Consider the following 27,717-nt stretch of genomic DNA (forward strand, 5'->3'; position numbering starts at 1 on the left):
CCGGCGCTGGCTGCTCTCTGCCCCGCAGACCCTCTGGGGGATGGCCCCACGGGGCCTCCAGCTGCTGCCAGGCCCTGTGCACTTCCTGCCCTGACCAGACAGGGCACTGGACTGCTGTCTCGATGGTCCACTGCCTACAGTTCTGGAGTGTTCTCTGGGCGTTGCTCCTGGAGGACGTAGAACCCTGCAGCCGTGGTGCTGGGCACTGCCTGGCTTGGGCATGCCCCAGAGCTCGTTCTGCTGGGAGACTGTGTCCCCTCGGTGGGCAGGAGGGGCTCGAGCCCCAGGCTGACGCCCAGAGCTCACTGACAATGGCCGCAGCTGTACCGCGGGGCCAGCACCAATGTCCACTGTGTGCCTCCCTCTGGGTGACCCCAGCACGCTCCTGGTTGGCCATGTGCAGTGGGCGCCATACGGCCTGGCCCTGCTGGGCATCTTCACCCAGTGCTCACAGACCCCAGAAGGGGTGCCGTCATCCCATGGTGCCAGGGAAGCAGCCACGTGGCGGGAGGTGACAGTCATGTCCCCAGCTCCCTGCAGCCAGCGGGGCCTCCGTCTCTCCTGCAGAGGTCCAGGCCCGTCCCTGCCCCCTTAGCCCCAAGTCTGCCCGAACGCCTGAGGTGTCTGGGTGAGGACCCCAGACAAGGCTGCCCCCGCCCCCACCACCATCGTGGAGAAACCAGAGCTGTGGGAAGTCGAGACCACGCGCTGCTGGCCAGCCAGGCCAGGCTGCACAGTCCCCACGGGCCCCTGAGTGGCTGTCTGGGGGCCTGTCCCCTCTGGCTGTCAGGGGACGCTGGTCCAGCCCCTCTGCCACTGGCCGTACCCGAGACAGAAGCGCCAGGCTGCGTGAGCGTGCCGTCGCCAGCCCGGGGGGCCCCTCCCCACGCCGCATCTGCACTGGCCTCGGGGCCACCGCTGTGCACCAGCCGTGGGGCCGGACTGCGGCTCTGGCACATCCCGTCCTCTGCAGGGGGTCCTTACAAAGCCCGCTGGCTTTCCAGTGCCCCTCCCGTGTGCCCTGCACCCCACACTCCCCAGCCCCCAGCCCCCCTCTGTCTGGGGTGCCCGCCTGTCCCTGGGCCTGGCTCAGGCACCACCCCCGAGTCGTCAGGCCCACATCCCAGGGCCTGCGTGTGGGGTCCGTGGGGTCTGACCCGTGAACTCTGACCTTGCCTGGGTCACCTGTGCAGCGTCAGCCTCAGGCCTGGCCACCAGCCGGCGTTGCCGGGGTGCACTGGGGTGGCTGTGTGGACACGCACGTCTGTGTGACTCCTGGGGCGGGCAGCGTGCTGCCCTGGTGGGCAGTTTTCTCCCCAGCATGCCTGACCGCCCACCCCCTTCCCTCGGGGAGAGCCTGTTCAGACGCTCTGCGCCTCGTCCTTGTCACTCTCTGAGTCCGTGCGCGCTCTCTCCTGTCGGCACACAGCCTTCCCTGCGGGCACGCCTCATTCCTTTATCCAGCCGGCACCGATGGAGGGGGCTGTCCTCTCGTCCTCTCGGCTGCGGTCGCAGGCCGGCTGTGGCGAGTGTCTGCCGTGCGGCCGTCCCCTCGTGCAGGGCTGCGTGCAGGGCGACCGCAGGAAGAGACACGGCTGGCTCACAGGGCACCTGCAGGTCCCCGCGTCCAGGCGCATCTCCGGCCGAGCAGGGCGTGCTGGGCCGGCTCCGTGGGCACCGCCCACCGCCTCGCCAGCGGGCACACAGACTCAGGTTCCTCTGGGCCCACGGGCGACAAGGGGGGCTCGGTGTACTTTAACCTCAGTCCTTTCGTATTCTGTGGGAACGGGGTTTTTAGTGTGTTTACACGTGCGATGGTCTCCACTTTCAAGACGACAGTCCTCTTGCTGGTGGTGTTGGGGTTTTTGCACATTAGGAAATTGGGCTCTTTTTGTTTCGAGTGGTGAAGATATTTTCACAATGTATCATTTGTGTTTTGACTTTGCTTGAGGTTTTTATGTTTGTTTGTTTTTCACCAAAGCAGTTGTTGATTTTTAGGTTTCACATCGAGGCTTTACGTAGACCTTTCTGGGGGGGCGGGGCCCCTGGGCTCGGGTCCTGTGTTTGCCTGCCACGTGCCGAGGTCACTGAGGGTTCTCCCTGCCTCTCCCGGCTTCCTGCTGGTCTCATTCTCCCCTCTCACCCTGCGGCTGACCTGGAGTCCGTCCGTGGCTCTGAGGGTAGAAGGTGTGGGGCACGACCGTGAGCTGTTTCTGTAAAGAGGCTCTTCCAGTCGCCCCCAGACCCCCCAGGGAAGCCTGCCGTCTCCTTGCGGGTCTGGGGTGCACGAGCCTCCTGGACGGGACCCGTGGGTCTCTGGGCCTCTCTGCCTGCTCCTCCCTTAGCCGTCTGTCTGTCCGTCTGGCCCCGTTCTCCCGTTCTCGGGGCTTCTGATGGATGCCGTCCGTGTTCGTGTCCGATATGTCTCATTCGCCTCCCCCATGACTCTACAGAACCTTCCAGCAGCTCCTGCCATTCGTGTGTGGACTCCAGAGCCAACACGTCTAGCTGTGCCCCTCCCCCACCCCCATTCATTTTGAATTTTGCTGGATTTCGTGGAACATGAAGACGGACGTCTGGAGACAGACACCCAGGGACGTTGCTCTGCCGGCACAAGCACGCTGCGTGGCAGCCACGTGTTGGGCCCTGCTCGTGCCCGCTGGGACCCTCACTCCGGCACACCCATCTAGCACGCTTGCCACCAGGGCGTGTCTTGTTTGCTTTTGTCACCAGCAGTCTTCAGTCTCACCTTGCATGCTCACAGGGGGACCCTGGCTTGCACTTCCAGGGTTCACAGCCTACCTTATGGCGGCCGTGCCTGGCCCTTTGTACATAGGCGCCCACTCTGTATGGCCCTGCGTCCTGGCTGCCCCGGCCACCAAGGATCTGTATGGCCCTGCGTCCTGGCTGCCCCGGCCACCAAGGACCCCCTGGAAGGGCTCAGCGTCCAGCCCAGGGCCTGCTGTCCAGGGCCTGCCTTTCTGAATGTAGTATGTAAAACAGGACACTCAGTGCAGGAAAAGGCCCAGCCCCACCGAGGTGGCACCAGGCGGCTCATGTTTATTAACGGGATGAAAGCCAGCCAGCGCACTGGTGTGCGTTGTTTGGAGAAATTTCCACAGGCTCTGATTTCTCTTATGGGCAGAATGACGTGTCCTGAATATTAAGCCCCTTCTCATCTCATGGGCCCTGGGCCAGAGCCGGTGTCAGTGGGACCATCGTGCCCCCACCATGGTCCCCACCCCCCGCATCTGCAGGCCAGGCTGCGCAGCATCCCCACGGGGCCCCCTGAGTGGCTGTCTGGGGGCCTTTCCCCTCTGGCTGTCAGGTGACGCTGGTCCAGCCCCTCTGCCACTGGCCGTACCCGAGACAGAAAGCGCCAGGCCGTGTGAGCGGGCCGTCGCCAGCCCGGTGGCTGCTCCTCATGCGCGTCTGCACTGGCCCTCGGGGCCACCGCTGTGCGCCAGCCGTGGGCCCGGACTTGCGGCTCTGGCACATCCCGTCCTCTGCAGGTGGTCTTACAAAGCATGTGGGCAGAAGAGTCAGGGACTCGACACTGACAGACCCAGACGTCAGAGGTGATAAGAAGTAACAGTAATTGCCATTTTCAGGCAGGGGTGCTGGGAGCACAGCAGTTTTGGCCCCTGCGTGGTGCCCCAGGACCGTGCTGACCAGCCCACCATTCCAGGGCTCGTAACTTGGGGTGCAGTGAAGGGTGAGGCAGCCAGGCAGGACCTTCATAGGCTGTTTTGTAGGGAGAGACGAATAATGGACTAACAGTAGAGACAAGGAGGTCGGGCAGGGGATCAGGGGAGAGGAGGAAAGCGGGCCATGGGGACGGGCTCAGGGACAGCCCTGTGACGACCTGCAGGACTGTGTGCCTCTGGCCCCCCGTAGCTCAGAGATGGCCAGGAGATGGGAGCCTCCCAGGGCGCCTGGGCTGTCCCCACGGGTTCTAGAATGGTCAAGGTGTCGGGAGCCTCCCAGGGCACTGGGCTGTCCCCACGGGTTCTAGAATGGTCAAGGTGTCGGGAGCCTCCCAGGGCGCTGGACTGTCCCTGTAGGTTCTAGAATGGTCAAGGTGTCGGGAGCCTCCCAGGGCACTGGGCTGTCCCCACGGGTTCTAGAATGGTCAAGGTGTCGGGAGCCTCCCAGGGCACTGGACTGTCCCTGTAGGTTCTAGAATGGTCAAGGTGTTGGGAGTCTGCCAGGGTGCTGGGCTATCCCTGTGGATTCTAGAATGGTCAAGGTGTCAGGAGCCTGCCAGGGTGCTGGGCTGTCCCCACGGGTTCTAGAATGGTCAAGGTGTCGGGAGCCTCCCAGGGCGCTGGGCTGTCCCCACGGGTTCTAGAATGGTCAAGGTGTCGGGAGCCTCCCAGGGCGCTGGGCTGTCCCCACGGATTCTAGAATGGTCAAGGTGTCGGGAGCCTCCCAGGGCGCTGGACTGTCCCTGTAGGTTCTAGAATGGTCAAGGTGTTGGGAGTCTGCCAGGGTGCTGGGCTATCCCTGTGGATTCTAGAATGGTCAAGGTGTCAGGAGCCTGCCAGGGTGCTGGGCTATCCCCACGGGTTCTAGAATGGTCAAGGTGTCGGGAGCCTCCCAGGGCGCCTGGGCTGTCCCCATGGGTTCTAGAATGGTCAAGGTGTCGCGAGCCTCCCAGGGTGCTGGACTATCCCCACAGGTTCTAGAATGGTCAAGGTGTCGGGAGCCTCCCAGGGCGCTGGGCTATCCCCACGGGTTCTAGAATGGTCAAGGTGTCGGGAGCCTCCCAGGGCGCTGAGCTGTCCCCACAGGTTCTAGAATGGTCAAGGTGTCGGGAGCCTCCCAGGGCACTGGGCTATCCCTGTGGATTCTAGAATGGTCAAGGTGTCAGGAGCCTCCCAGGGTGCTGGGCTATCCCTGTGGATTCTAGAATGGTCAAGGTGTCAGGAGCCTCCCAGGGTGTTGGGCTATCCCTGTGGATTCTAGAATGGTCAAGGTGTCAGGAGCCTCCCAAGGTGCTGGGCTATCCCTGTGGGTTCTAGAATGGTCAAGGTGTTGGGAGCCTCCCAGGGTGCTGGGCTGTCCATATGGGTTCTAGAATGGTCAAGGTGTCGGGAGCCTCCCAAGGCGCTGGGCTATCCCTGTGGATTCTAGAATGGTCAAGGTGTTGGGAGCCTGCCAGGGCGCTGGGCTGTCCATGTGGGTTCTAGAATGGTCAGGGTGTCGGGAGCCTCCCAAGGTGCTGGGCTATCCCTGTGGGTTCTAGAATGGTCAAGGTGTTGGGAGCCTGCCAGGGTGCTGGGCTATCCCCATGGGTTCTAGAATGGTCAAGGTGTCAGGAGCCTCCCAGGGTGCTGGGCTATCCCTGTAGGTTCTAGAATGGTTAATGTGTCAGGAGCCTCCCAGGGTGCTGGGCTATCCCTGTGGATTCTAGAATGGTCAAGGTGTCGGGAGCCTGCCAGGGTGCTGGGTTATCCCTGTGGATTCTAGAATGGTCAAGGTGTCAGGAGCCTGCCAGGGTGCTGGGCTATCCCTGTGGATTCTAGAATGGTCAAGGTGTCAGGAGTCTGCCAGGGCGTTGGGCTGTCCCTGCGGGTTCTAGAATGGTCAAGGTGTTGGGAGCCTCCCAGGGTGCTGGGGCTGTCCCTGCAGGTTCTAGAATGATCAAGGTGTCAGGAGCCTCCCAGGGTGCTGGGGCTGTCCCTGCAGGTTCTAGAATGGTCAAGGTGTCGGGAGCCTGCCAGAGCGCTGGGCTGTCCCCACGGGTTCTAGAATGGTCAAGGTGTCGGGAGCCTCCCAGGGTGCTGGGGCTGTCCCTGCAGGTTCTAGAATGGTCAAGGTGTCAGGAGCCTCCCAGGGTGCTGGGGCTGTCCCTGCGGGTTCTAGAATGGTCAAGGCTGCCTGGGAAGCTTGGGTTAGATCAGTCTGTGAGTGCTCTCTCTGTTCTATGGTCACATCTGTGTTTTTAGATAAGATCTCACGGTTCCACAGAGAACCCCCACTTGCCGGTACCACAGCAACTGGAAGGAGCCCACCACACAGGTTCTGACCGCCAGGGATGACACTATGGTGAAGCAGAACTTCCGGACAGCCGGGCGAGGAAGGAAGCTCTGGCCGGTTGCGCAGTTCCTCTTGTAGAACGGAGGCTTTGCAGGCAGAACGCTGGGTCTGGAAGCACTCTCGGGAGGGTGCCCGTGGTGCCCAGTGCAGGCGCTGGCACTGGCTGGGGAAGCCGCTTCCCCACGCACGTCCCAGCGGCCTCACGGCAGGCCTGCACCCCAGGGGGCTGGGCCCGAGCTCGGGGTGCCCACACACCCACGCTCACAGCAGCACGGTCCTCAGCAGCCGACAGGGGGACGCAGCCCCATGCCCACCGATGAGCAAGTGTGTGCACATACTGCGGCCCCTCCAGACAATGGAATATTGTTCAGCCTTAAAAAGAAAGGGAACTCTGACACCCAAAATACGAGTCAACCTTGAGGACCTTGTTGTGCTCGGTGAAATAAGCCAGACACGGAAGGACAAACACTGATTCCACCTGTATGAGGGACCTAGAACTGTCACAGCCACAGACGGGAAGTCAGGGAGGGTGTCGGGCTGGGGGAGGGCCAGGGGGGTATGAGTGTTCAGTGGGGACACAGTCTCGATTTGGGAAGGTGGGAAATTGTGCAGGTGGCTGGGGGTGGGGCTGAATGTGCTCCTGGCCGCTGAGGTGAGGTGCTGGGGGTCCTGGGGGTGGGCGGGCCAGCACGGGCTGCTCTGCTGTCACTCAGCTCTCGCTCTGCCCTGGGCCAGCCAGGCACCCCCTCTGCCAGTGGGCCCTGCCGGCTCAGGCCAGCTCCTGCGGGGTGGGGGCAGGCCGTCCACCACCATCTGCGCTCTGTCGCGGGGAGACCAGGCCGGCTGAGGCCAGCCGGTGTGTTAGCAGCTCTGTCACGTGCGGCCTGGCAGGGCGCGTCTCACTGGGTTGTCAGGCCCAGGGACACGGCTACAGAGTGACAGTGGTGGCGGGGGCAGAGAGATAGGAGCAGTGGCCTCCACTGCTCAGGATCTGCACGTGCAGGTGAAGGTGTGTCACACCCTCGGCAACGTGGCCTCAGTCCCGGGTGCCGGCGGGTGCCCTGGGCCCCTGTCTGCACTGCCTGATGGTGGGGAGCTGGGGGTGGGCCGCTGATCCGGGGTTCCTCCCCTACTCACTCACCTCTGACCTCCCCCCCCCCCCCCCGGCTCTGCCCCAGCGTGCGGGGCCTGTGGGCAGGTCCATGGCAGCAGCAGGTGGGCAGTGCAGGCCCAGGTCTGGGAGGGGCCGGGGGCGCTGGGTGGGGACCAGGCCAGGCTGTCAAAGCCGCTTCTGGCCTGAGTGACCACCGCCAAGCCTGCTGACAGTTAGGATTGCTTTTCCTTCCTGCCTGCAGGCTGGTCACAGGCTCTCAACGCAGGTCACCTTGTGAAGGACTCAGTGGGCACCCACGGGCGATTGCCCATCCTGTGATTGGCTGTCACCTCTCTCTGTCTGCTGATCAGGACCCGCGGCTGGGAGGGCTTTAATGAGAGCGTGTGGGCAGCAAGGGGCACAGGAGAGGTTGAGGAGGCAGTGGTGGACCATGGACAGGGGACGGATGTGGGCCGACTGTGGGACCGGGCTCTGCTCTCTGTCCGCTCTCCCCAACCCGTGTCCGACCTGCGCCTGAGATGGCCCCACCCTCGGCTCCACCCGCTCGGCCTGGGGTCCGAGGTCCAGGCTCGCCTGTGTCTCACAGCAGGTCACTGGCAGCGCAGGGGCCCAGCTCAGGCTGCAGGACGAGTGTCTCCTGGGTCCCCTGCCTCCGCCGGTTGGGGGTCCTGCAGTCTGTTCAGTCTCACTCAACTCTCACTGCCGTCCCTTCAGGGTGGACACACGCCTGATGACCAGCCCTTGGACGTGCAAGTCTTTGGTTCACCTGTCCCTGCAGCCACCGCTGGGGATGCCTGAGGCTGGGGTACACTTGGTGGGAACTGCAGTTCAGAAGGAGGCTAGGGAAGGCACTGGTGTTCTCAGCCCCCGTGTCCCCATGAGCAGAAAGGGTGCCAGAGTGGGGACAGGAGCAGGTCCTGGTGGCCCGCCTTCTCTCTGGCCTCTTGTCCTCTCCGGACCTGTGTTGGTTGGTCCTTGAGAGAGGAGGTGGGCCAGCCGCTCCTGGAGCCGGAGACCAGGGGTCTGGCCACGCTGGTCCCTGCGCCCCCACCGGGATCCCAGTTCCTCAGCTCCACCTGCAGGTGAGCGCACTGCCCCCAGGGGCTGGTCTGGGGGCCTGACCTGCTGTGTGTTCACAGCGTCAGAGCAGGGAGTGTCCCTGTGAACCAACTCAGTGCCCAGCGAGCCAGCGAGAGCCAGGCACACTCACCTTGCTGGCAAGGAGTTCGGGGCACGAGGCTAGCGCCCGAGGGACCAGCCCAAGGTCATGGAGCCCCTGGGCCTGTGCAGAGGCAGGTCTCCAGGCTGGGGCTGGGGCGGGGGACAGGGTCACCCTGCAGGGGTCTGGGCGGGCGGCACGGCCTGTCTCGGAGGTCCAGCTCCGCCCGCGCAGACCCACAGGCCCCCCTGGGCCCCCACGCGCCTGCCCCCACCCCCGGCCCTATCTGTGTTTCCTCCAGCTTGAGAGATATTGATTCAGGTTTGAGGCTGGGTGACTTATAAATATGCATGAGGATGGGAGGTTATTTAACTGTGCTTTCTAATTCTCCTCGCGTCCTGCCTCCTTGCAGGGTCTCTTAGTATGCACAGCGGGCCCAGGGCTGCAGGCATTCTCCCCTGGGGCGCAGCCTGCGGCGTCTCCTTTGCCTGGTCCTGGGGTGGCAGTGCCCCATCTGCAGCAGGTCCATCCACAGGCCAAGCAGGGGCTCCTGGGGGCCGTCCTCTGTCCAAGTGTCAAGCTCCAGGCCAGAAAGGTCCTGAAAGAGCAAACTGAGCAGCCTCTCTCTCCTGCCAATGGGAGAAGGAGGCCCAGTGAGCACAGGAGGCTCAGGGCCACCAGCCAGTTAGGGGCAGGACATGAACACAGCAGGGGTGAAGCAGGTGCCACCACCACCCACCCCACACGTCCACGGGGCACAGCCGTTCACCTGGGCTCGCACAGAACCTGAGCAGGGACTTGGGACACAGGGGCAGCCGTTCACCTGGGCTCACACAGGACCTGAGCAGAGACTCGGGACACAGGGGAGGCTGCTCACCTGGACTCACACAGGACCTGAGCAGAGACTCGGGACACAGGGGCAGCCGTTCACCTGGGCTCACACAGAACCTGAGCAGAGACTCGGGACACAGGGGCAGCCGTTCACCTGGGCTCACACAGAACCTGAGCAGAGACTCGGGACACAGGGGCAGCCGTTCACCTGGGCTCACACAGAACCTGAGCAGAGACTCGGGACACAGGGGCAGCCGTTCACCTGGGCTCACACAGAACCTGATCAGAGACTCGGGACACAGGGGCAGCCGTTCACCTGGGCTCACACAGAACCTGAGCAGAGACTCGGGACACAGGGGCAGCCGTTCACCTGGGCTCACACAGGACCTGAGCAGAGACTCGGGACACAGGGGCAGCCGTTCACCTGGGCTCACACAGGACCTGAGCAGAGACTCGGGACACAGGGGTGGCTGCTCACCTGGGCTCACACAGAACCTGAGCAGAGACTCGGGACACAGGGGCAGCCGTTCACCTGGGCTCACACAGAACCTGAGCAGAGACTCGGGACACAGGGGCAGCCGTTCACCTGGGCTCACACAGAACCTGAGCAGGGACTCGGGACACAGGGGCAGCCATTCACCTGGGCTCACACAGAACCTGAGCAGGGACTCGGGACACAGGGACAGCCGTTCACCTGGGCTCACACAGGACCTGAGCAGAGAGACCGGCACTTGGAGGGGCTGCGAGCTGCACAGGGGCAGGGGGAGCCCCCGGCCAGCTCTGCCCGCCCCTGAGTGCTGGGGGTTTGGGTGGGCCTCTTGCCCTCCCTGGACGTGAGACCCTGCCTCCTCAGACTGTGTGGCTTGTGCTCCCTGCGCCGCGGGTCCCAACACGGCTCAGAGCCCACCGTGGCCACTGGGTGGACCTGCCCCACGGCGTCTCCCCGGCTAAGCGCGCTCATTAGCCGATGCCGGCTCACACCCCTCGGCAGCGACACGCTCTGTCTGGTCGGCCACTGCGCCTGCACATCAAAGGGTTCAGAACTTTTCCTTTTGAGATTCTCGTCAGCGTCTCAGCAGTTTCCTCAGCTGTGGATCAAACAAGGCAACAAATTTTTAGCAGAAGATTACAGCCATTTCCCTGCTCTTCCCCGAAGCTGTCAGCGGCAGTGGAGCTCAGCGAGCCCCCCTCCCTCCCCCGTCTGCGCGCCTTCTCCTCAGGCACCGCGCCCTGCGCCCACGCGGCGGTGGCTGCCGGCGACAGGCTGGCCCTCCTCCCCTCGTGCTCAGAGCAGCAGCGTCGGCGGCCAGGCCAGGCCTGGGGGCGCGGGCAGCCGTGGGCTCCTGCTCCTCACGGCCTCCTCACTAAGCTGGTGGGCGTGGGTCCTGGCTTGGCCCACGGCAGTGACTGCTGTCTGCCCGTCAGCGAGCTCCACGCACCCTGTGCAGGCCCCGGCCGTCAGCTCAGGCGGAGATAAGACAGCGTTTGGAGAGGGCGCAGTGGCTCCTGCCCCACCCCCGGCCAGCTGCGTGCCTGCTCCGTTCCCATGAAAAGCTTTCATGGACACCCGGTCGCTGTGTGAGCAGGTCAGGGCGTGGCCCCTGGGCCCTGCTTACTAGGAGAGCCCCAAAGGAGCCTCCCCCCAACGTGGCTGGGACCAGGAGGCCCCGCAGCCGTGGTGTGGCGCCGTCTCGACTTCCGTGGAGACCCAGGGGCCTTGCATTGGTTCCCGGGCTTTGTTACAAAGGCCCCAGAACTCAGGGGTGTAAACAGCAGTGCTGTGCTGTCACTCCTGGGCGTGCTCCTGCGGTTTCTGGCAGGCGGACCCGCGGTCCTGGGTCCGCCCGGGTGGCTGACAGAGCGGCCTTCTCCACGGGCCTTTTGTCCCAGGGAGGCTCCATCCGCCTGCCTGGCCAGTCTGCCCAGACCTCATGCACCACGCCAGCCTGGAGACTGGGGATGGGGGCTTTACCAGGCGGGGCAGTGGGCACCAGGTGACCCTCTCCCCAAGCCCCAGGGGCGTGCTGGGTGTGGACTCGGGAACCTCCGGCGTGGCCGCTCTGGTGGGGAGCGGTGGGCAGGGCTGCCTCCGCGCCTCACGCTCGGGCAGAGCTGGGCATGGGCAGAGCCGGGCACGGGCTCCGCAGTGGGGGTGTTGATCGTGCGCCGGGCTGGTCCTGCAGGCGGGGCCCCCGTGTCGGATGCTGACCCTGGGGCGGGAACCCAGCCCCGTTGCGGACACCGTCGGCAGGCCTGCCTCTAGCTCGTTCTTCGGTGTGGACGTCCAGTGGGGGCAGCCAGGGGGGCTCAGCGTCTGCAGTGGATTTGCCCCAGGCTGTGCTCACAGGGCACGGGACGTCCCCACAGCCTGGTCCTGCAGGGCTGGCCCCGCCCAAGACAGGGGCTAGCAGACTCGCTGGTGCCACGCGTACCCGCCTGGCTGAGGAGCGTGGGGGGGCACCACCCACCTGACCACCCACCTGACCACCCACCTCCCCCTGGGGAGCCGGGCGCCTGAGCAGAGACGGTTCCCCCGTTCTCCCAGAGGAGGGAGGAGGTCCCTGGGGCTGTCAGAGGAGAAGCAGAGACTCTGTGTGTGGCACCGGGGGCTGGGGGGAGGGGCTGGCGCTGTCTGCCCTCGGGCTCAGTGTCCCTCGTTTGCAGAGGCAAACGTCCCTCCCGGCTGAGGATGCAGGGCTCTGAGAACCTGAAGCAGCAGCCCCCGCCCCTCCCCACATGGGGCCCAAGGGAGCCTCCAGCAGACAGGAGTGTCCCAAGAGAGGCCTCTCACCGGTGCCTGCGCACAGGCGCCTCGGGGCAGGGATGCACTCTGGTGAGACCCGTGTGCTCCGCTGGGGGCTCAGAACTTGAAGCAGAGCCAGTCCTGAGGACGACGCTGTGGACACCGTCCAGGAGGGGGCTCCGCCAGGGGACCGGGGTGACAGAGCAGCCCGGCTGAGCGGACAGGAAACAGCCTCACCGAAGCTGCTGGGCTGACCCTCCGGGCAGCTTGTCAGCAGCAGGCAGAAGCACAGGTGCGCCGGCCCTGGTTAATGAGGCGTCTCCACGGGGCCAGGCTGCCATTCTCACACTGCGCATCCAGAGGGGGCAGTGGGCGTTCGGTGCTGGGGTGGGATTAGCGCCAGTGGGAGGAGCCGGGTGGCCCTGGCAGTGGACACACCTGTGTAAAGTCGCCTCCGCTCCCCGGAGACCAGGTGCCTGGCGGCTGCAGGGGCAAGGGCCGGCACGTCCCAGAAGCAGTGAGAGCAGCGGCCCCGGCCCCAGGCTTTGGCACCTGCTCCGGGGGGAGGACTGGGCCCCGTGCAGCAGAGGCGGCTCTGGGCCTGGGGCCGGGCACATGGGACGAGCCCAGAGCGTCTCCTGGGGACGGGGCACACGGGACGGGCCCAGAGCGTCTCCTAGGGACAGGGCACACGGGACGAGCCCAGAGCATCTCCTGGGGCCGGGCAGTGAGAACGTGCCCAGAGCGCATCCAGGGGTGGGCATGCCAGAGGGGCGTACGAGCCCCCGAAAGAGCCCCCAGGGGCCAGAGCAACAAGACCAGTCGTACTGATTAACAGCGGGAGCACAGACCAGCTCTCCATAGTCAGTACCGGTGTCAGTACGGGGTTGACCAGACAGCTGGGCAGAGCAGACGGATCCCATTAGAAGCCCATGTAGTAGACACAGATACTCTGCCCTCCTTGCTGTGGTTCACATACAGTGATGTCCTTCCATGGGTCAGCGTGCCCTCGGGGCGACATGGGGAGAAGTGCGATACCCCTCTGGGGTCTCCCCCATGCCCACCCCACCCCCCCGGTGACCAGGGCAGGGACACCAGACAGATCCCAGTAGAGACCTTTTCCAGGACACCTGGGCAGCCGCCCTTCACTGCCAGGGTCATCCGAAATGGGGGGCGTCTCAGGAACCGCCATGGCCTGAGGAGCATTGGGGGACCCGGGAACGTGAAGGAGCGTGGCAGCATGGGCCTGTGAGGGCGTCATCGTGCCACGGGAGTGCAGCCACGAGGAGGGCCGGCCGTGTCTTCCGGTTCTGCGCCGTGCTGTTGTAATGCACAGCCGCGAGCCGGGGGCTGAGGGGCCCGACGAGAGGGCCCTGTCGTCTGCAGGAGCCCCAGGTCAATGGAGGGTTTGCCCAGAGTGATGAAAAGATGCCCATCACGGCCGCGTCTCCATTTGGTCGTTAGAACCGAGGGAGGGACTGTGAGCTGCAGATGGACAACGTGGCAGAGGCCTGCGGGGTGGGTCTTGTCCTTGTCGCCTCCCCCGTCCACTCCTGGAGACTCCGGGTGGTCAGTGACGGCACCGTGGCTCCCAGGTGGGCCGCACGCGAGGCCGGGGGAGAGCTGGGCCGGCCAGCGCAGCCACGAGAGGCCCCGACACATGCTCAGCATCTGGGCGTCCTGCTCTCAGGAAGGCGCCCCTGCTCTCGCCCGTCTGCTTCCCCCGTGTCCCCGTGCCGACCTCCTGCCCCGTGTCCCCGTGCTGACCTCCTGCCCCATGTCCCCGTGCTGACCTCCTGCCCCGTGTCCCCGTGCTGACCTCCTGCCCCGTGTCCCCGTGCTGACCTCCTGCCCCGTGTCCCCGTGCTGACCTCCTGCCCTGTGTCCCCGTGCTGACCTCCTGCCCTGTGTCCCTGCAGGGGGACTACGACCAGAGCAAGACCAAAGTGCTGCACATGCGCGTGAACCCGGCCCGGGAGGCGCAGCAGAGCCTCCGCCAGGACCAGGCCCGGCTGCAGGAGGAGTGTGAGCGGCTGCAGAAGCTGGTGTGTGCCCTGGAGAGAGGCGGCCCCGCGCCCGCCGGCCTGGAGGCCCCGGCTCTGCCCTCGTCCAAGGAGGTGGCAGGTAGGCCCCGCCCTGTCCCTGACGGCCGCTGGCCGGCGTCTGCTCAGAAGAGCGCGTGCCCTACCCCACAGGTTTCCACTGTGGACCCTGGAGGCCAGCCTGCCCTGCCACACCGCCACACCCGTCGTCCTGTGGCCAGGAGCAGTGGGGCGTGCCATGGCCCGAGCCCCGGGCCGAGGGTCAGAGGTGATGCTGGGACAGACGGTGACCGTGTAAAAACGTGGGCAGCTCCCTGACAGGTGCATCAAGAGTCTGATGGTGCTGACGGTGTCCACCGCTGTGCACGGGTGTGGAGCGGAGGGGTGGGGAGCGGAGGGGGCTGCAGGGGGCCCACCCACTGAGGACAGCTGCTGTGCGGAATAGGAGGCAGTGCGCCAGGCTCCCTGCCAGCTCGCTGGGACCACTGGGGCACCGGGGGCCGGGCGCAGGGCAGCCACCACCCTCACTGCCTGTGCTCTCGCAGCCGGGCGGGAACAGCTCGTCCTGAGGTCTCGGACAGGACTTGCCGCACTGTCCTTGCCGAGGGCCCCTGGACCGGCAGGAACCTGAAGTCTCAGCCCCCAGCCGCCTCCTGGCTCTTACATGGCTCCCTGCCTCATCCCGGCTGGGCCAGAGAGATTACTAATTGCAGTCTAATTAGGTAATGCATTAATATTGAAATAATCTAGTCTTCTCAGAGAGACCCTTTGAAGGTGACTGAATTTGTCAGTGACTGTGGGCACAGCTGATGCTGAGGTGTCGCGGGAAGAGTGGGAAGGAGGGCGGGGTGCCAGCCTCCCCCCACCCAGCCCCCTGCTCTGCCCTGGGGGGAGGATGCCACGAAGGCCTGCTACAGAGCAGGCCCTGGGCGCACGTGCTCTGAGCGACACGGTGGGAGAGGCCTGTGGGAGGGGCCTGGCCGCCCCTTGCTGGAGCCAGCCGCTCTCGGTTGGCACTCGCTCGGGAGGAAGGAGTGTCCTAGCCACGGGTCACGTGTGAGTGCACTGAGGTTCCACACGGCTCACGCCACCTGGTCTGGCTGCCCAGGGTTCAGAGACTGTTGTCACACTTAGGTGGGGGCTGTGTGCTGACCACTTTGGGTCCTTGGGGGCAGGTGAGAACCCCGCCCGACCCCCCAGCCTGCAGCAAGGACCAGCCCTGCCCTGCCCTGCACTTCCCCGGAGCCTTCTCAGCTGAAGGGGAGACCTCAGGAGGAGCTAAGAGGCATCTGACCACCGCAGGGAGGTGGACAGGAGGGACCGAGGTCAGACTGCTGGCCCCGGCCACCATCCTCTGCGCCCCATTCCCGTGAGCTGTCCCCTCTTCCCAGTGGCCCTAGGAGCAGCAGGGAGCCGTCCCAGCCTGGGGCTTCTCGCCCCTCCTCCCCCACAGAACAGCTTGTCTGCGCCCCTCCCAGGCCTCCCAGCAGGAGGGCGGGGGTGACATTGGTGTGTTTGGAGCAGCTTCCAGGTTGGCCCCCGAGCTCTGCAGGTGCCCTGCCCCCAGCCAGACAGCCTGCGGCTCCCGGAGCAGCTTGTATGGGCAGTCAGGGCTGTGGGCGCCGGCCACACACAAGGGGAAATGCCCTTCGGTCGGGCAGCAGCGAAGAGGAGAGGGTTTGTGCCCCTGTTGGGGGAGGTAGGACTTCTCTGTGCTGGTGGCCCTGGCCCGCGGCCCTGGACGGGAGCGTGCGGGAGCCAAGCACCGAGGTCTCTGAGGACCAGTGCCAGACCCAGCCAGAGTCCAGAGCCCTCCCGCCCTGCCCGCACATGCTGTCGCTGGCCCTGGATGGGAGCGTGCTGGACCCAAGCACTGTGGTCTCCGAGGACCAGTGCCAGACCCAGCCAGAGTCCAGGCCCTCCCGCCCTGCCCGCACATGCTGTCGCTGGCCCGGGATGAAGAGGGAGAGGCGTCTCACCCGCATTCTGGTGGCCTTGGCATCTGTGCCTTCCCTGAAGGGAAAGGAAACGATTTTCGGAACACCCAAGATGGGGAGTAGCCAGGGGCTCCCAGACCAGGTGGGTCCCTCCAGGAAGGGGCCCAGGGCCCGACGGGCACCGAGGGCACACACGTGGGCCGGACCTGGAGACAGTGCGGAGGCCCAGGTGCCCTGATACCAAACGCTGAGCACCCAGCACCGGAGGCTGGGTAGGTCCCGTGCTAACTTCAGAACATTTCAGGGGTGACCGCCCAGGAGTGGGGCTGCCGATTGCGTGGTTGGTGTGCACTTAGCCCTGCCCAAGTGACCACGCCGCTCTAGACTGACCGCCCGTGACGCCAGCGCTGGCGCCCGGTTTGTGTCACGGTCACTCCAGTGTGTAGCGGGGTTTCCCTGACGCGTTAGGTGTCCACCGTCTGCTGCCCGCCCACCGTCCCCGCGTCCTCTCGGGCGGGGTCTGTTCCAGTGTTTGCCATTTTTCAGTTGGATGCGTTCTTTAACCCTCTGAGTAGTACGAACATCCATGTACATCTCGTGCCTCCTGACCACCCAGAGCACGCTCGTACAAAAAATTTTATTTTAAAAATGTGTAAGGCAGCATTAAAAAATGGCAAATACAAAAGGCAAATGTATGTTCTTCTTGTTTCCATAAGTTGGTTATCATACAAACATGGTTTTAAGTGAATAAAACCGGAACCAGAGCTAATTTCATTTTTTGAAAAAAAAAACTCAGTCCGCGGGTCAGCGAGCATGAAGAAACTCCCTGCTCAGAGCGTTAATTATGATGCCCTCTGATGACCGCTTTTTCTTCTATTGTGACCACAGCTAAGAACTCGGCCCAACTCAAAGGTCAATGAATATACTTTTTTCATGTTTTCTACTAAGTTTTTTAGTTTTACACTTAAAGCTGTGATCCACTTTGACTTAATTTTTGCATACAATATGAGGTATATGTTGAGGGTCTTTTTTTTTTTTTTTACAGAGACAAAGAGAAGAGAGAGAGAGAGGGATAGATAGGGACAGACAGACAGGAACAGTGAGAGAGATGAGAAGCATCAATCATTAGTTTTTCGTTGTGACACCGTAGTTGTTCATTGATTGCTTTCTCATATGTGCCTTGACCATGGGCCTTCAGCAGACCAAGTAACCCCTTGCTCAAGCCAGTGACCTTGGTTCCAAGCTGGTGAGCTTTTGCTCAAACCAGATGAGCCCGTGCATGACCTCGGGGTCTCGAACCTGGGTCTTCTGCATCCCAGTCCAACTCTCTATCCACTGTACCACCACCTGGTCAGGCCCAGCATCTTTTGTTAACAAGACTGTGCCACCTCCATCAGTTACCCTGGGTCCTTTCTCAGATAAGCTGACCGGTAGCGTGTCCATTTCCACACCCACTCTCTGCTCCACGGATCCGAGTGTCTGCTCCTTCCACGACCACGACCTGGTCTGGGCGCCGCGGCCCGACAGAAAGTCCTAAAATCTGTCGCACAGTTCTCGCGACTTTATGCTTCCTTTTCAAAATCATAGACTCAGCTTGTCTGTGTCCACAAAAATCCTGCTGACCCCTTTATGGAATTCCTTTAAATCCATAGATGAGTTTGAGGAGAATCCATACCTCCAGTGTGGTGAGCCTTCCTGTCAAACACGATCTGTCTCTCCATCGATTTAGGTCTTCTTCCCTCTCGTCAGCGTTCTGTGATTTTCAGCATGCACAATGTGTGCGGAAGCGTTCCTTTGTTTCTCATTTTGGAGTTATTTTAAGTGTTTGTTTGCTCTCAGTGTTTCCACTTGTTCTGTGCGTCTGTATATAGAAATAGGACTGGTCTTTGTGTTGGTCCCAGTGCTTCCACTTGTTCTGTGCGTCTGTATATAGAAATAGGACTGGTCTCTGTGTTGGTCCCAGTGTTTCCACTTGTTCTGTGAGTCTGTATATAGAAATAGGACTGGTCTTTGTGTTGGTCCCAGTGTTTCCACTTGTTCTGTGCTCTGTATATAGAAATAGGACTGGTCTTTGTGTTGGTCCCAGTGTTTCCACTTGTTCTGTGCGTCTGTATATAGAGATAGGACTGGTCTTTGTGTTGGTCCCAGTGTTTCCACTCGTTCTGTGCTCTGTATATAGAGATAGGACTGGTCTTTGTGTTGGTCCCAGTGTTTCCACTTGTTCTGTGCTCTGTATATAGAGATAGGACTGGTCTTTGTGTTGGTCCCAGTGTTTCCACTTGTTCTGTGCTCTGTATATAGAGATAGGACTGGTCTTTGTGTTGGTCCCAGTGTTTCCACTTGTTCTGTGCTCTGTATATAGAAATAGGACTGGTCTTTGTGTTGGTCTCAGTGTTTCCACTTGTTCTGTGCTCTGTATATAGAGATAGGACTGGTCTTTGTGTTGGTCCCAGTGTTTCCACTTGTTCTATGCGTCTGTATATAGAGATAGGACTGGTCTTTGTGTTGGTCCCAGTGTTTCCACTCGTTCTGTGCTCTGTATATAGAGATAGGACTGGTCTTTGTGTTGGTCCCAGTGTTTCCACTTGTTCTGTGCTCTGTATATAGAGATAGGACTGGGTCTTTGTGTTGGTCCCAGTGTTTCCACTTGTTCTGTTGCCTCTGTATATAGAAATAGGACTGGTCTTTGTGTTGGTTCCAGTGTTTCCCACTTGTTCTGTTGCGTCTGTATATAGAGATTAGACTGTCTTTGTGTTGGTCCCAGTGTTTCCACTTCATTCTGTGCCGTCTTGTATATAGAGATATGACTGGTCTTTCTGTTGGTCCCAGTGGTTTCCACTCGTTCTGCTGCGTCTGTATATAGAGTATAGGGACTGTCTTTGTAGGTATTGGTCACAGTGTTTCCACTCGTTCTGTGCTCTTGTATATAGAGATAGGGACCTGGTCTTGATGTGTTGGTCCCAGTGTTTCTCACTTGGTTCTGGTGCTTGCTGTATATAGAGATAGGGCCTGGGTCTTTGTCGTTGGTCCCAGTGTTTCCACTTGTTCTGTGCTGTGTATATAGAATAGGACTGGTCTTTGTGTGGTTCCCAGTGTTTTCCCACATGTATCTGTGCGTCTGTATATAGAAATAGGACTGGTCATTTGTGGTGGTCCAGTGTTTCCACTCTGTCTAGTGCGTCTTGTATATAGAGATAGGACTGGTCTTTGTGTTGGTCCCAGTGTTTTCCACTTCGTTCTGTGCGTCTGTATATAGAGAATAGACTGGTCTTTGTGTTGGTCCCATGTGTTTCACTTGTTCTGTGCTCTGTATATAGAAATAGGACTGGTCTTTGTGTTGGTCCTCAGTGTTTCCACTTTGTTACTGTCTGCTCTGTATATAGAAATAGGACTGGTCTTTGTGTTGGTCCCAGTGTTTCCACTTGTTCTGTGCTCTGTATATAGAAATAGGACTGGTCTTTGTGTTGGTCCCAGTGTTTCCACTTGTTCTGTGCTCTGTATATAGAAATAGGACTGGTCTTTGTGTTGGTCCCAGTGTTTCCACTCGTTCTGTGCTCTGTATATAGAAATAGGACTGGTCTTTGTGTTGGTCCCAGTGTTTCCACTTGTTCTGTGCTCTGTATATAGAAATAGGACTGGTCTTTGTGTTGGTCCCAGTGTTTCCACTTGTTCTGTGCGTCTGTATATAGAAATAGGACTGGTCTTTGTGTTGGTCCCAGTGTTTCCACTTGTTCTGTGCATCTGCATATAGAAATAGGACTGGTCTTTGTGTTGGTCCCTTCTCCTGTGATCTTGCTGAATGCACTTATTAGTGCTGGGATGGTTTCATTTGTTTTCGTTATTCTTGGTAATCATGTCATCTATGAATAGGGGCTGTTCTACTCATTCCTTTAAAACTGATGCCTTGTGTTTCACATTCTTGCCTGTTGTCCTGGCTGGGCATCCGTAGGGGGTTCAGCAGGAGGGGTGAGTGTTGCCATGTTCCTCTTCCTGACCTCAGAGGAGAGCTCTCAGTCTTCCCCGTGACGTGTGCTGTCGGCATAGGTCATTAGTAGATAGTCCTTCATCAAGTTGAGGAAGTTCCCTTCTAGTCTTAGTTTGCTGAGAGTGTGGATCGTGTTGGTTGTTGGATTTTGTCAGATGTTCTCTCTGCACTGATTGATATGATCATGTGCTTTTTCTTCCTTAGCCTGTCAGCATGGTGGGCTATTTGTGTAAAGTTTCAATATTGCACCAGCCTTGCATTCCTGGATTCCGTTCCCCTTGGTTGGGGATACTCGTCTTTCTATTTGTACGTGCGGCTGGACTCCCCTTGCTAATGCTCGTTAGAGACTTCTGTCTCTGCTCACAGGGGCTGTAGTCTCCTTGTTCTGCTCTGGTCTGATTTGGGGGTTGGCATAATGAGCGAAATGAGTTGGAAAACATTCCTTCCTCTTCTGTTTTCTGGAGAAGATTGTGTCCAGTTGATGTTTCTTCTCTGAATGTTTATGGAATTCCCTAGTGAAACCATCGGGTTTGTAGACTAGGATTGTGGAAGGTTTTTAATAAATACAGGTGCAATGCGTATGTTGAACCCTAACCCCTGAGGAGATGGTGTTAGCAGGTGGGGCTTTTGGGAGGTGACAGGGTCGTGAGGGTGGGGTCCTACGAATGGGATCAGTGCCCTTCCTAAAGGGGCCCACAGAGCCCCTTGCACCCTTCAGCCATGTGAGGACACAGCTGTCTGAATCAGGAAGAGGGTCCTTACCAGACACCCAAACTGCCAGCTCCTTGATCTTGGATGTCCAGCCTCCAGAACTGTGGGACATAAATGTCTGTTGTTTGTAAGCCACCCTCTGTGGTGTTCTATCATAGCAGCCCGGCTGGACTAAGACCATGGGAATGTCGGGGCATCTTTTATCTTGGGTGAATTCTGGTAGTTTGTGTGTTTTTGAGGAATTGGTCCTTTGTGTCTAAATTGTCAGCTTTATGGGATAGAATTGTTTGATAGATAGATAATACTATTATTAATTTTATAATCTCTGCTGAATCTGTATCAATACCCCCTCTTTTCTCTTGATTTTGGCAGTTTGTGTCTTTGCTCTTTTTTTCTTTTTCAGCATTGCTAGAAATTTATCTATTTCATCAGTCTTTTCAAAGACCTAGCTTTTGGTGTGGTTGATTTTTCAGTATTGTTATTCTGGTTTCAGTTGTACTGATTATTTCTTTTTTTTTCTTATTTTCTTCTGCTTGCTCTGGCTTTATCCTGCTCTTCTCTTTCTAGTTTCTTAAGGTCAAAGGATGGATTGCTGAACTTGTGATCATTTTCTAATATAAGCATTTTTATGCTATAAATTTTCCTCTGAGTACTGTTTTAGCTGCATCCCACAAATTTTGATGTTATATTTGTATTTTTGTTCACATCAAAAGTTTTTAAATTTCCTCTCTGAAATACACATTATTTAAACGTATGTTTTTAATTTTGAAGTGTTTGAGGATTTTCCAAGTAGCTTTCTGTTAGTGATTTCTTGTTAATTCCATTATTTTCAGAGAACATCTTTATATAATTTCAAATTTTTTAATTTAAGATTTGTGTGATGGTCAAGACCATGAGCTGCCTTATTAGTAAATGTCCCAGGTGCAACTGATAAGAACGTATATTGTCTTTTAATGGGTGTGTCAGGCCATTTATATTTAGTGTAATTTTCATACACTTGAATTTAGGTCTACCTTTTGTGACATTTTGTTTGCCTTCTTTGTATTTTATTTTCATTTTCCATTTCCTGCCTATTTTCAGATTAGCCAAACAAGTTTTGGTATTGCATTTTGATTTATCTTATTTTTTATTGTATCTCTTCAGATACTTTTTAAAGTGATTTCTCTAGAGGGGTTATAATATACTACGTACTTTTCACGGAGCACTTAAAATGAACATTTTACTGCTTAAGATGATCACATCTTATCATGAAACAGGCTCCTCACCACCACCACCACCACCACCATCACCACGACCCCATGTGGTCATCACAGGTATCGAAAATCCCACAGAAAGTTGTTACAATTGTTGCTTTTGCCTGTCACACATAGTTTAAGGGACAAAGAGGGAAGATAGTCTGTGGTTTTCACCTCGACCTTTAGCCTCCTGGGCTCGCCTTGGTCCCCAGGGCTCCAGGTTGCCTGCATCACTCCCTCTGCCCACGGCTTCCCTCTCGTCCGTCAGGGTCCCTGTGCTGTGACGGGGTTGCCTTCCTTCTGCTGGTGCAGTCTTCCCTTTGTCCTTACTGCTGGAGGACATCTTTGCTGGACGCGGGGCTCCCGGCCAGCAGCTCTTTTCTCTTAGCACTTTTCAGTGGACGTGGTTTCCCGCCCGTCTGGCCTCCGTGGTTTCTGATGAGCTAGTCATCCTCAGTCATTCAATGGCTCCCCTCGCGCAAAAGACAGAGGTTGCCGGGAAACAGTACCTGCAAATTAAAGCGCAGGGGTGGGGAAGGCCCTGCCTGCAGACACGCAGTCGGTTGGGCAGGTGGGCTTCAGGTCTGCGGCTGTGACAGCAGAGGCACAGGGGCGGGGGCCACACAGTGCTTCCTACAGTCCAGTGTCAGGGCCCGAGTCCTGTGTGCGAGCGGACGGGGACAAGCGGGGTTCCTACTGGAGCATCTGACAGGTCTGACGTCTCCGTCCCCTCGGGTTTGGTGGCTCTGGGCTGTGTCTTTCCCGACAGGTTTGTGTTCCTGGTTCAGCGGGTGTTGCTTCATGTTGGGTTGTGTTCTGGAGACTTTGCGTATCGTGTCATGAGAGTCTACGTGTGTTTGAAATTCCGTGAGACTGTTGATCTAGTGGTTGGTCGGCTTCAGCGGGGGGTTCCTACTGCCGCCTGGAGCTGGTGCTGTGCTGGCCTCCCGTGCCGTGACCCCCGACTGCCGCGACCTCTGACTGCCGTGACCTCCGACTGCCGTGACCTCCCCTGCTATGACCTCCGACTGCCGTGACCTCCCCTGCTATGACCTCCGACTGCCGTGACCTCCCCTGCCATGACCTCCGACTGCCGTGACCTCCCCTGCCATGACCTCCGACTGCCGTGACCTCCCCTGCTGTGACCTCCGACTGCCGTGACCTCCCCTGCCGTGACCCCCAACTGCCATGACCCCCGACTGCCGTGACCCCCGACTGCCGTGACCCCCGACTGCCACGACCTCCCCTGCCGTGACCTCCCCTGCCGTGACCCCCGACTGCCGCGACCTCCCCTGCCGTGACCCCCGACTGCCGCGACCTCCCCTGCCGTGACCCCCGACTGCCGCGACCTCCCCTGCCGTGACCCCCGACTGCCGCGACCTCCCCTGCCGTGACCCCCGACTGCCGCGACCTCCCCTGCCGTGACCCCCGACTGCCGCGACCTCCCCTGCCGTGACCCCCGACTGCCGCGACCTCCCCTGCCGTGACCCCGACTGCCGCGACCTCCCCTGCCGTGACCCCCGACTGCCGCGACCTCCCCTGCCGTGACCCCCGACTGCCGCGACCTCCCCTGCCGTGACCCCCGACTGCCGTGACCTCCCCTGCCGTGACCTCCGACTGCCGTGACCTCCCCTGCCGTGACCTCCCCTGCCGTGACCTCCGACTGCCGTGACCTCCCCTGCCGTGACCCCCGACTGCCGTGACCTCCCCTGCCGTGACCTCTGACTGCCGCGACCACCCCTGCTGTGACCTCTGACTGCCGTGACCTCCGACTGCCGTGACCTCCAACTGCCACAGCCCTTGGTGCGCTGTTTGGGGTCAGAGCCCCCAAGCCCAGCTCAGAGGGATGTTTAGGGGTGCACACATAACATCACTATTTAGGCACGTCCCCCAGAATTCCCTCTTCCTGAGCTCGCCAACATTTTCCGTTCCCTGAGGGCCCTTCACAGACTCCTGCCGGAAACCCAGGGTTTGCTTACCCTGCTGTCCATGCACCGCATCCCAGGCCACCAGCGGCTGGGGCACCAGGCGGAGGCACAGGATCCAGCCTGCTGTCTGAGGGGCACAGCTCCACGGGTCAGAGAGAAGCCCCTCCTGGGTCTCTGGGCACCCGTCCAGCTGCACTGTAGCCCCTGGGATTGCCTGGGTGCTGGACAGAAGAGGACAGAGAAAAGAAGAAAAGTGGAATCTCTGTTAACCCTTTCCTGGCTCAGAAGCGAGGGTCTCTCGACACTGTCCAGGGGTCAGGGGCCTGTGTCCCTGGCTGGCCGGTTCTCGAGTCCAAACAACAGCAACAGACCTCAGGAGACAGACCGGGAGCTGGGAAGTCCCCAGGCCCCACGACTGTTAAATACACGGGGTCCGCAACCAGAGAGCCCCCAGAAGAGATTGCGGGCAGACGCTCTCCCTGCGTCTTCCACCAGGCACGGGAGGAAACCTTCCAGCTCTGCCACCGCTGGAGTTAGGACGGGACGTCTCACCCCATTTCTGGAGCTAATGGGACCCTAATTTCAAAGCCAGTGGCGAAACAGCAGAACAAGCCCAGTAGGCATTACTTCTGCATTTATCCCAGGAACGCAAGCCTGGCTCAGCGTCCACGTACCAGTAGAGGCGATCAACCGCAGCCTCATGATCGAGTCAGTGGAGGGAGTAAAAGCATGTGTGAGACTCAGCGCCCACAGAAACTCTCAGCAAACCGGGAGCAGGAGCCCTGCCCCCACCCGTGAACAGCACCAGGGAGACCCTCTGTGCCCTCGGGCCTGCTGGGGAGGCAGGCTTCTCCCCGGGAAGGGAAGAGACACTCACGCTCAGCCCACGTCAACTCACCCGGAGTCCTGGTCAGGCGGGGGTGGGCGGCACGCAGAAGGCGCACGAGTGAGCACGTGGGGGACCCAGCATGTTAAAGCAGAAACTGATGGAGCCCAGCATTGACTTCTGTGTCACTCTTGTGTCCTGCAGCCTGGTGTAAATCTCACAAAACACAGAAGTTCTGTGTCCCGGAAACGACAGGCACTGAGGCCGGGGGCAGAGGAGAGGGAGGTGGGCACAGGGAGTGAGCGCCCCTCGCATGGGCACAGGGAGTGAGTGCCCCTGGCGTGGGTGGTGCTGCAGCTCGCGTCCCCATCAGCCGCCTGTGCCGGTGGCTTTTCCTGGCCTGCCGTTCGGTGTCAGCGAGCACCTTCACGTCCTCGCTTTTCTCAGATGAGACTCGTGCACGGTGACAGCAGCTCCACTCACCACTGAGAACGGCGGACAGCCCGGGGCCCTATACCCGGTGAGTGGGAAGCAGGCTGGTACCCCCAGCGAATCCTCCTCGGTGTTAAGATAACCGCCTCCTGGTGTGCCCGGCAACGTGGCAGGCCCCCCAGAGCCGCTCTCTGGGGAGAAGGAGCCAGTCCCAGGGGCTCGTGTTGCAGGGCATTCAGGAAGAGGCCAAGGTGAGCATCAGGGGACAGAGAGGCGGCTGCAGGCCTGGTGAGGCTGCCCCAGCACGTGGCAGAGAGCTGTTCCGGTGACGGTCGGTCCTGAATCGGGTGGAGGGGACTGTTGGGCCTGCGCTAACCCTCACGGACAAGGGCACCAAGAACTGTCCCTTGTACTCATGGTTTTTAAAAGTTTAAATGGTCCCTTGTTTTCATGTGTATTTTCCTGATCACTCACACGGAGGAGTGTTTTATTTCCTCTTCTCAGAATCGCCTCGTCGTGACCACGGCTCCCTTGGTTCTGTTCGGTCTGTGTAGAAGCTTTTGGGTTTTCCTTATGCCTGTGTCTTTGTGTAGAAAGTTTTACCTGTTTTTTTAATCTCATCTGTTAATTCTATTGCTTTTTTAAGCTTAGAAGGTTCTTTAGTGATTGATGATAATTCTATCTTCTTTGAGATTTTTTGGTCCTTTCTCTTTACTGTTTAAAGATTTAATCTACTTGGAAGTCGCTCTGATGTGGTGGCACAGGGTCAAGTGCCAGCCCACCGCCACCCAGACCAGGCAGTCACCCTCGTGCCGTTTATCAAATGACCCTGCTTGTCCCTCTCATCTGTTAACATGCCCTTATCTCTGTTACATAATTGGACTGTGTTCATATTTGGGGGGCTTTTTACTTCATTTATTAGTACCATATCTTTCGTAATTTTAACTTTAAAATGTTTCGATGTCTGCTAGAGCGAGCATTCTTCTTCTTTTTACTTACAGATTTCCTTACGTATTTATTATTCTGAGTGAATCACTTTGTCAAGTTCAGGAAAAGGCCGTTGAGGTTTTCTGCACTGCTGTTACACTAAGGAGATAAATTATTTGGTAGACGAGTTTCCGCCTCCCCGGCCTGTGTGTCTGGGGAGGGGCGGGCGAGCCTGTGGGTGGGTGAGGGGCCCCGGCACCGGCTTATGGGGCAGGGACCCTGTCAGGACGTGGGAGGCCACCCTGCAGGGACGTGGTCCAGGAGGCACTGTCCCCCCGTCCCCACCCCCGGGGCCACCGTCCGCTGCGGGGCTGGCGTCCACTCACCTTCCTGTCGGGTGCTGCCGGCCTCTGGCCTGTCGGTGCTCCTGGGGTGGCCTTCACGTGTGAGCTGGGTGCCGGCACGCGTCTGCACTGTCCCTCTGCACCACGAGTCCTCAGCGACGCCCGTGACAGCCCTTGGCCCTGGCCTGTGCCCTCGTGAGGCCTGCCGGTGTCCTACCCAGGCTGCGGGCCAAGGGGCTCTGCCTCCTCCGTGTCGTCATTGCGGGGGCCGCTCTGCAGCCTCGTCTCAGCCGCCCCAGGGCAGCCTCTGGGCACCCCCAGCCTCGGGAGCTCTCTGGTCCAGTGGGCGGGGCTGGTTGAGCCTGCGCAGGCAGCGTGGCCCTTGCCCATCAGGTGTCCTGACTCCAGGAGCCTCAGCGCCTGGCCATGAGCTCGGGCCAAGCAGGGCTGGCTCCACGCGTCCTGCTCCTGGCCAGCTGTGTGACCTTGGTCCCCTCAGCTCTGACACCAGGCTAACCCCCAGCGCCCGCGGGGTGTCGGGTGTGCACTATGGTGCAGTAACGGTGACACAGCCGTCATCGCCAGCCTGGGTCTGGACCCTCCGGGAGCCGGTCGGTCAGAGCGGAGCCTCTCTGCTGGGCGGTCACGCCTGACAGTGGGACGGGTCACTCTTCACCGGCAGGCCCAGCCCTAGGAAGGGGCGAGGGGCCAACAGCGTCCTGCAGTGGAAGTCACTGGGCGGCCCGAGGATCCCAGGACCTGGGTACAAGTTCTGCTCTCCACCTACTGAGTAGGGGCCCAGGCAGGGCTCGTCCCCCGAACCTCAGCTTTCTCGTCTGAGAAATGGGGCCATCTGTGAAGCCAGGCCCCCAGGGCAGCCGCTGTGAGGGCCCTGCTGGCACGGAGGGCCACGGGGAGGGGGGGGGGCGCGTTGGCGTTCGAGAGCCTTCTCCTGAGCCCGGATGCCCCAGGCCGGGGCGGAGCAGTGGCCCTGTGCTCTCGTCTGCCCCAGCCTCACAGCACCACTGAGGTCAGCCCAGTCTCGGTGGCTCAGGCAGGGACAGCAACCTCGGGTCAGGTCCACGTGCCAGGTCCATTGTCCCACCCTCTTGGGCTACTTCCAAAGGGCTTTGCTGGACACTGGTTGGCACTTTAGTCACTATGCCGACTGCTCTCTCTCCCCACTGTCTGTCCTGGCGTCAGGTGATGAAGGACCACACCGTCAGCCAGGTGTCTAACCGGGGCTGTAAAGAAGTCGTAACTGAATCGCTGGGCAGGCAGGTGGCGAGGCAGAGGACGGGATGAGCCTGCCCCATGTTCTGCCAGCTCTGCCCCGGGCACACAAGAGCCCAGGTGGCCCTGGTGCTGCACCTGCTGTGTCCTGGGCCCAGCTGGGGCCTTCGCTCTGTCTGCTGGGCAGGGCTAGACACCGTCCAGGGGCCACACCTCCACCCCTCTCCC

The 27,717-nt window shown here is 59.9% G+C and overlaps 1 protein-coding gene across 4 annotated transcripts in view; it reads left to right on the plus strand.

Moving 5' to 3' along the window:
• Positions 1-27,717, plus strand: part of MAD1L1 (mitotic arrest deficient 1 like 1) — a 334,114-nt gene that overhangs the window by 260,896 nt on the left and 45,501 nt on the right. For all 4 annotated transcript variants that reach the window (XM_066273526.1, XM_066273527.1, XM_066273528.1 and 1 more), the window contains exon 16: positions 13,809-14,013. In XM_066273526.1, coding sequence (XP_066129623.1) covers positions 13,809-14,013 — 205 coding nt within the window. The remainder of the gene's footprint in view (positions 1-13,808; positions 14,014-27,717) is intronic.

This window comes from Saccopteryx bilineata, chromosome 4 (assembly GCF_036850765.1).
Source record: "Saccopteryx bilineata isolate mSacBil1 chromosome 4, mSacBil1_pri_phased_curated, whole genome shotgun sequence".
Lineage (NCBI taxonomy): Eukaryota > Metazoa > Chordata > Mammalia > Chiroptera > Emballonuridae > Saccopteryx > Saccopteryx bilineata.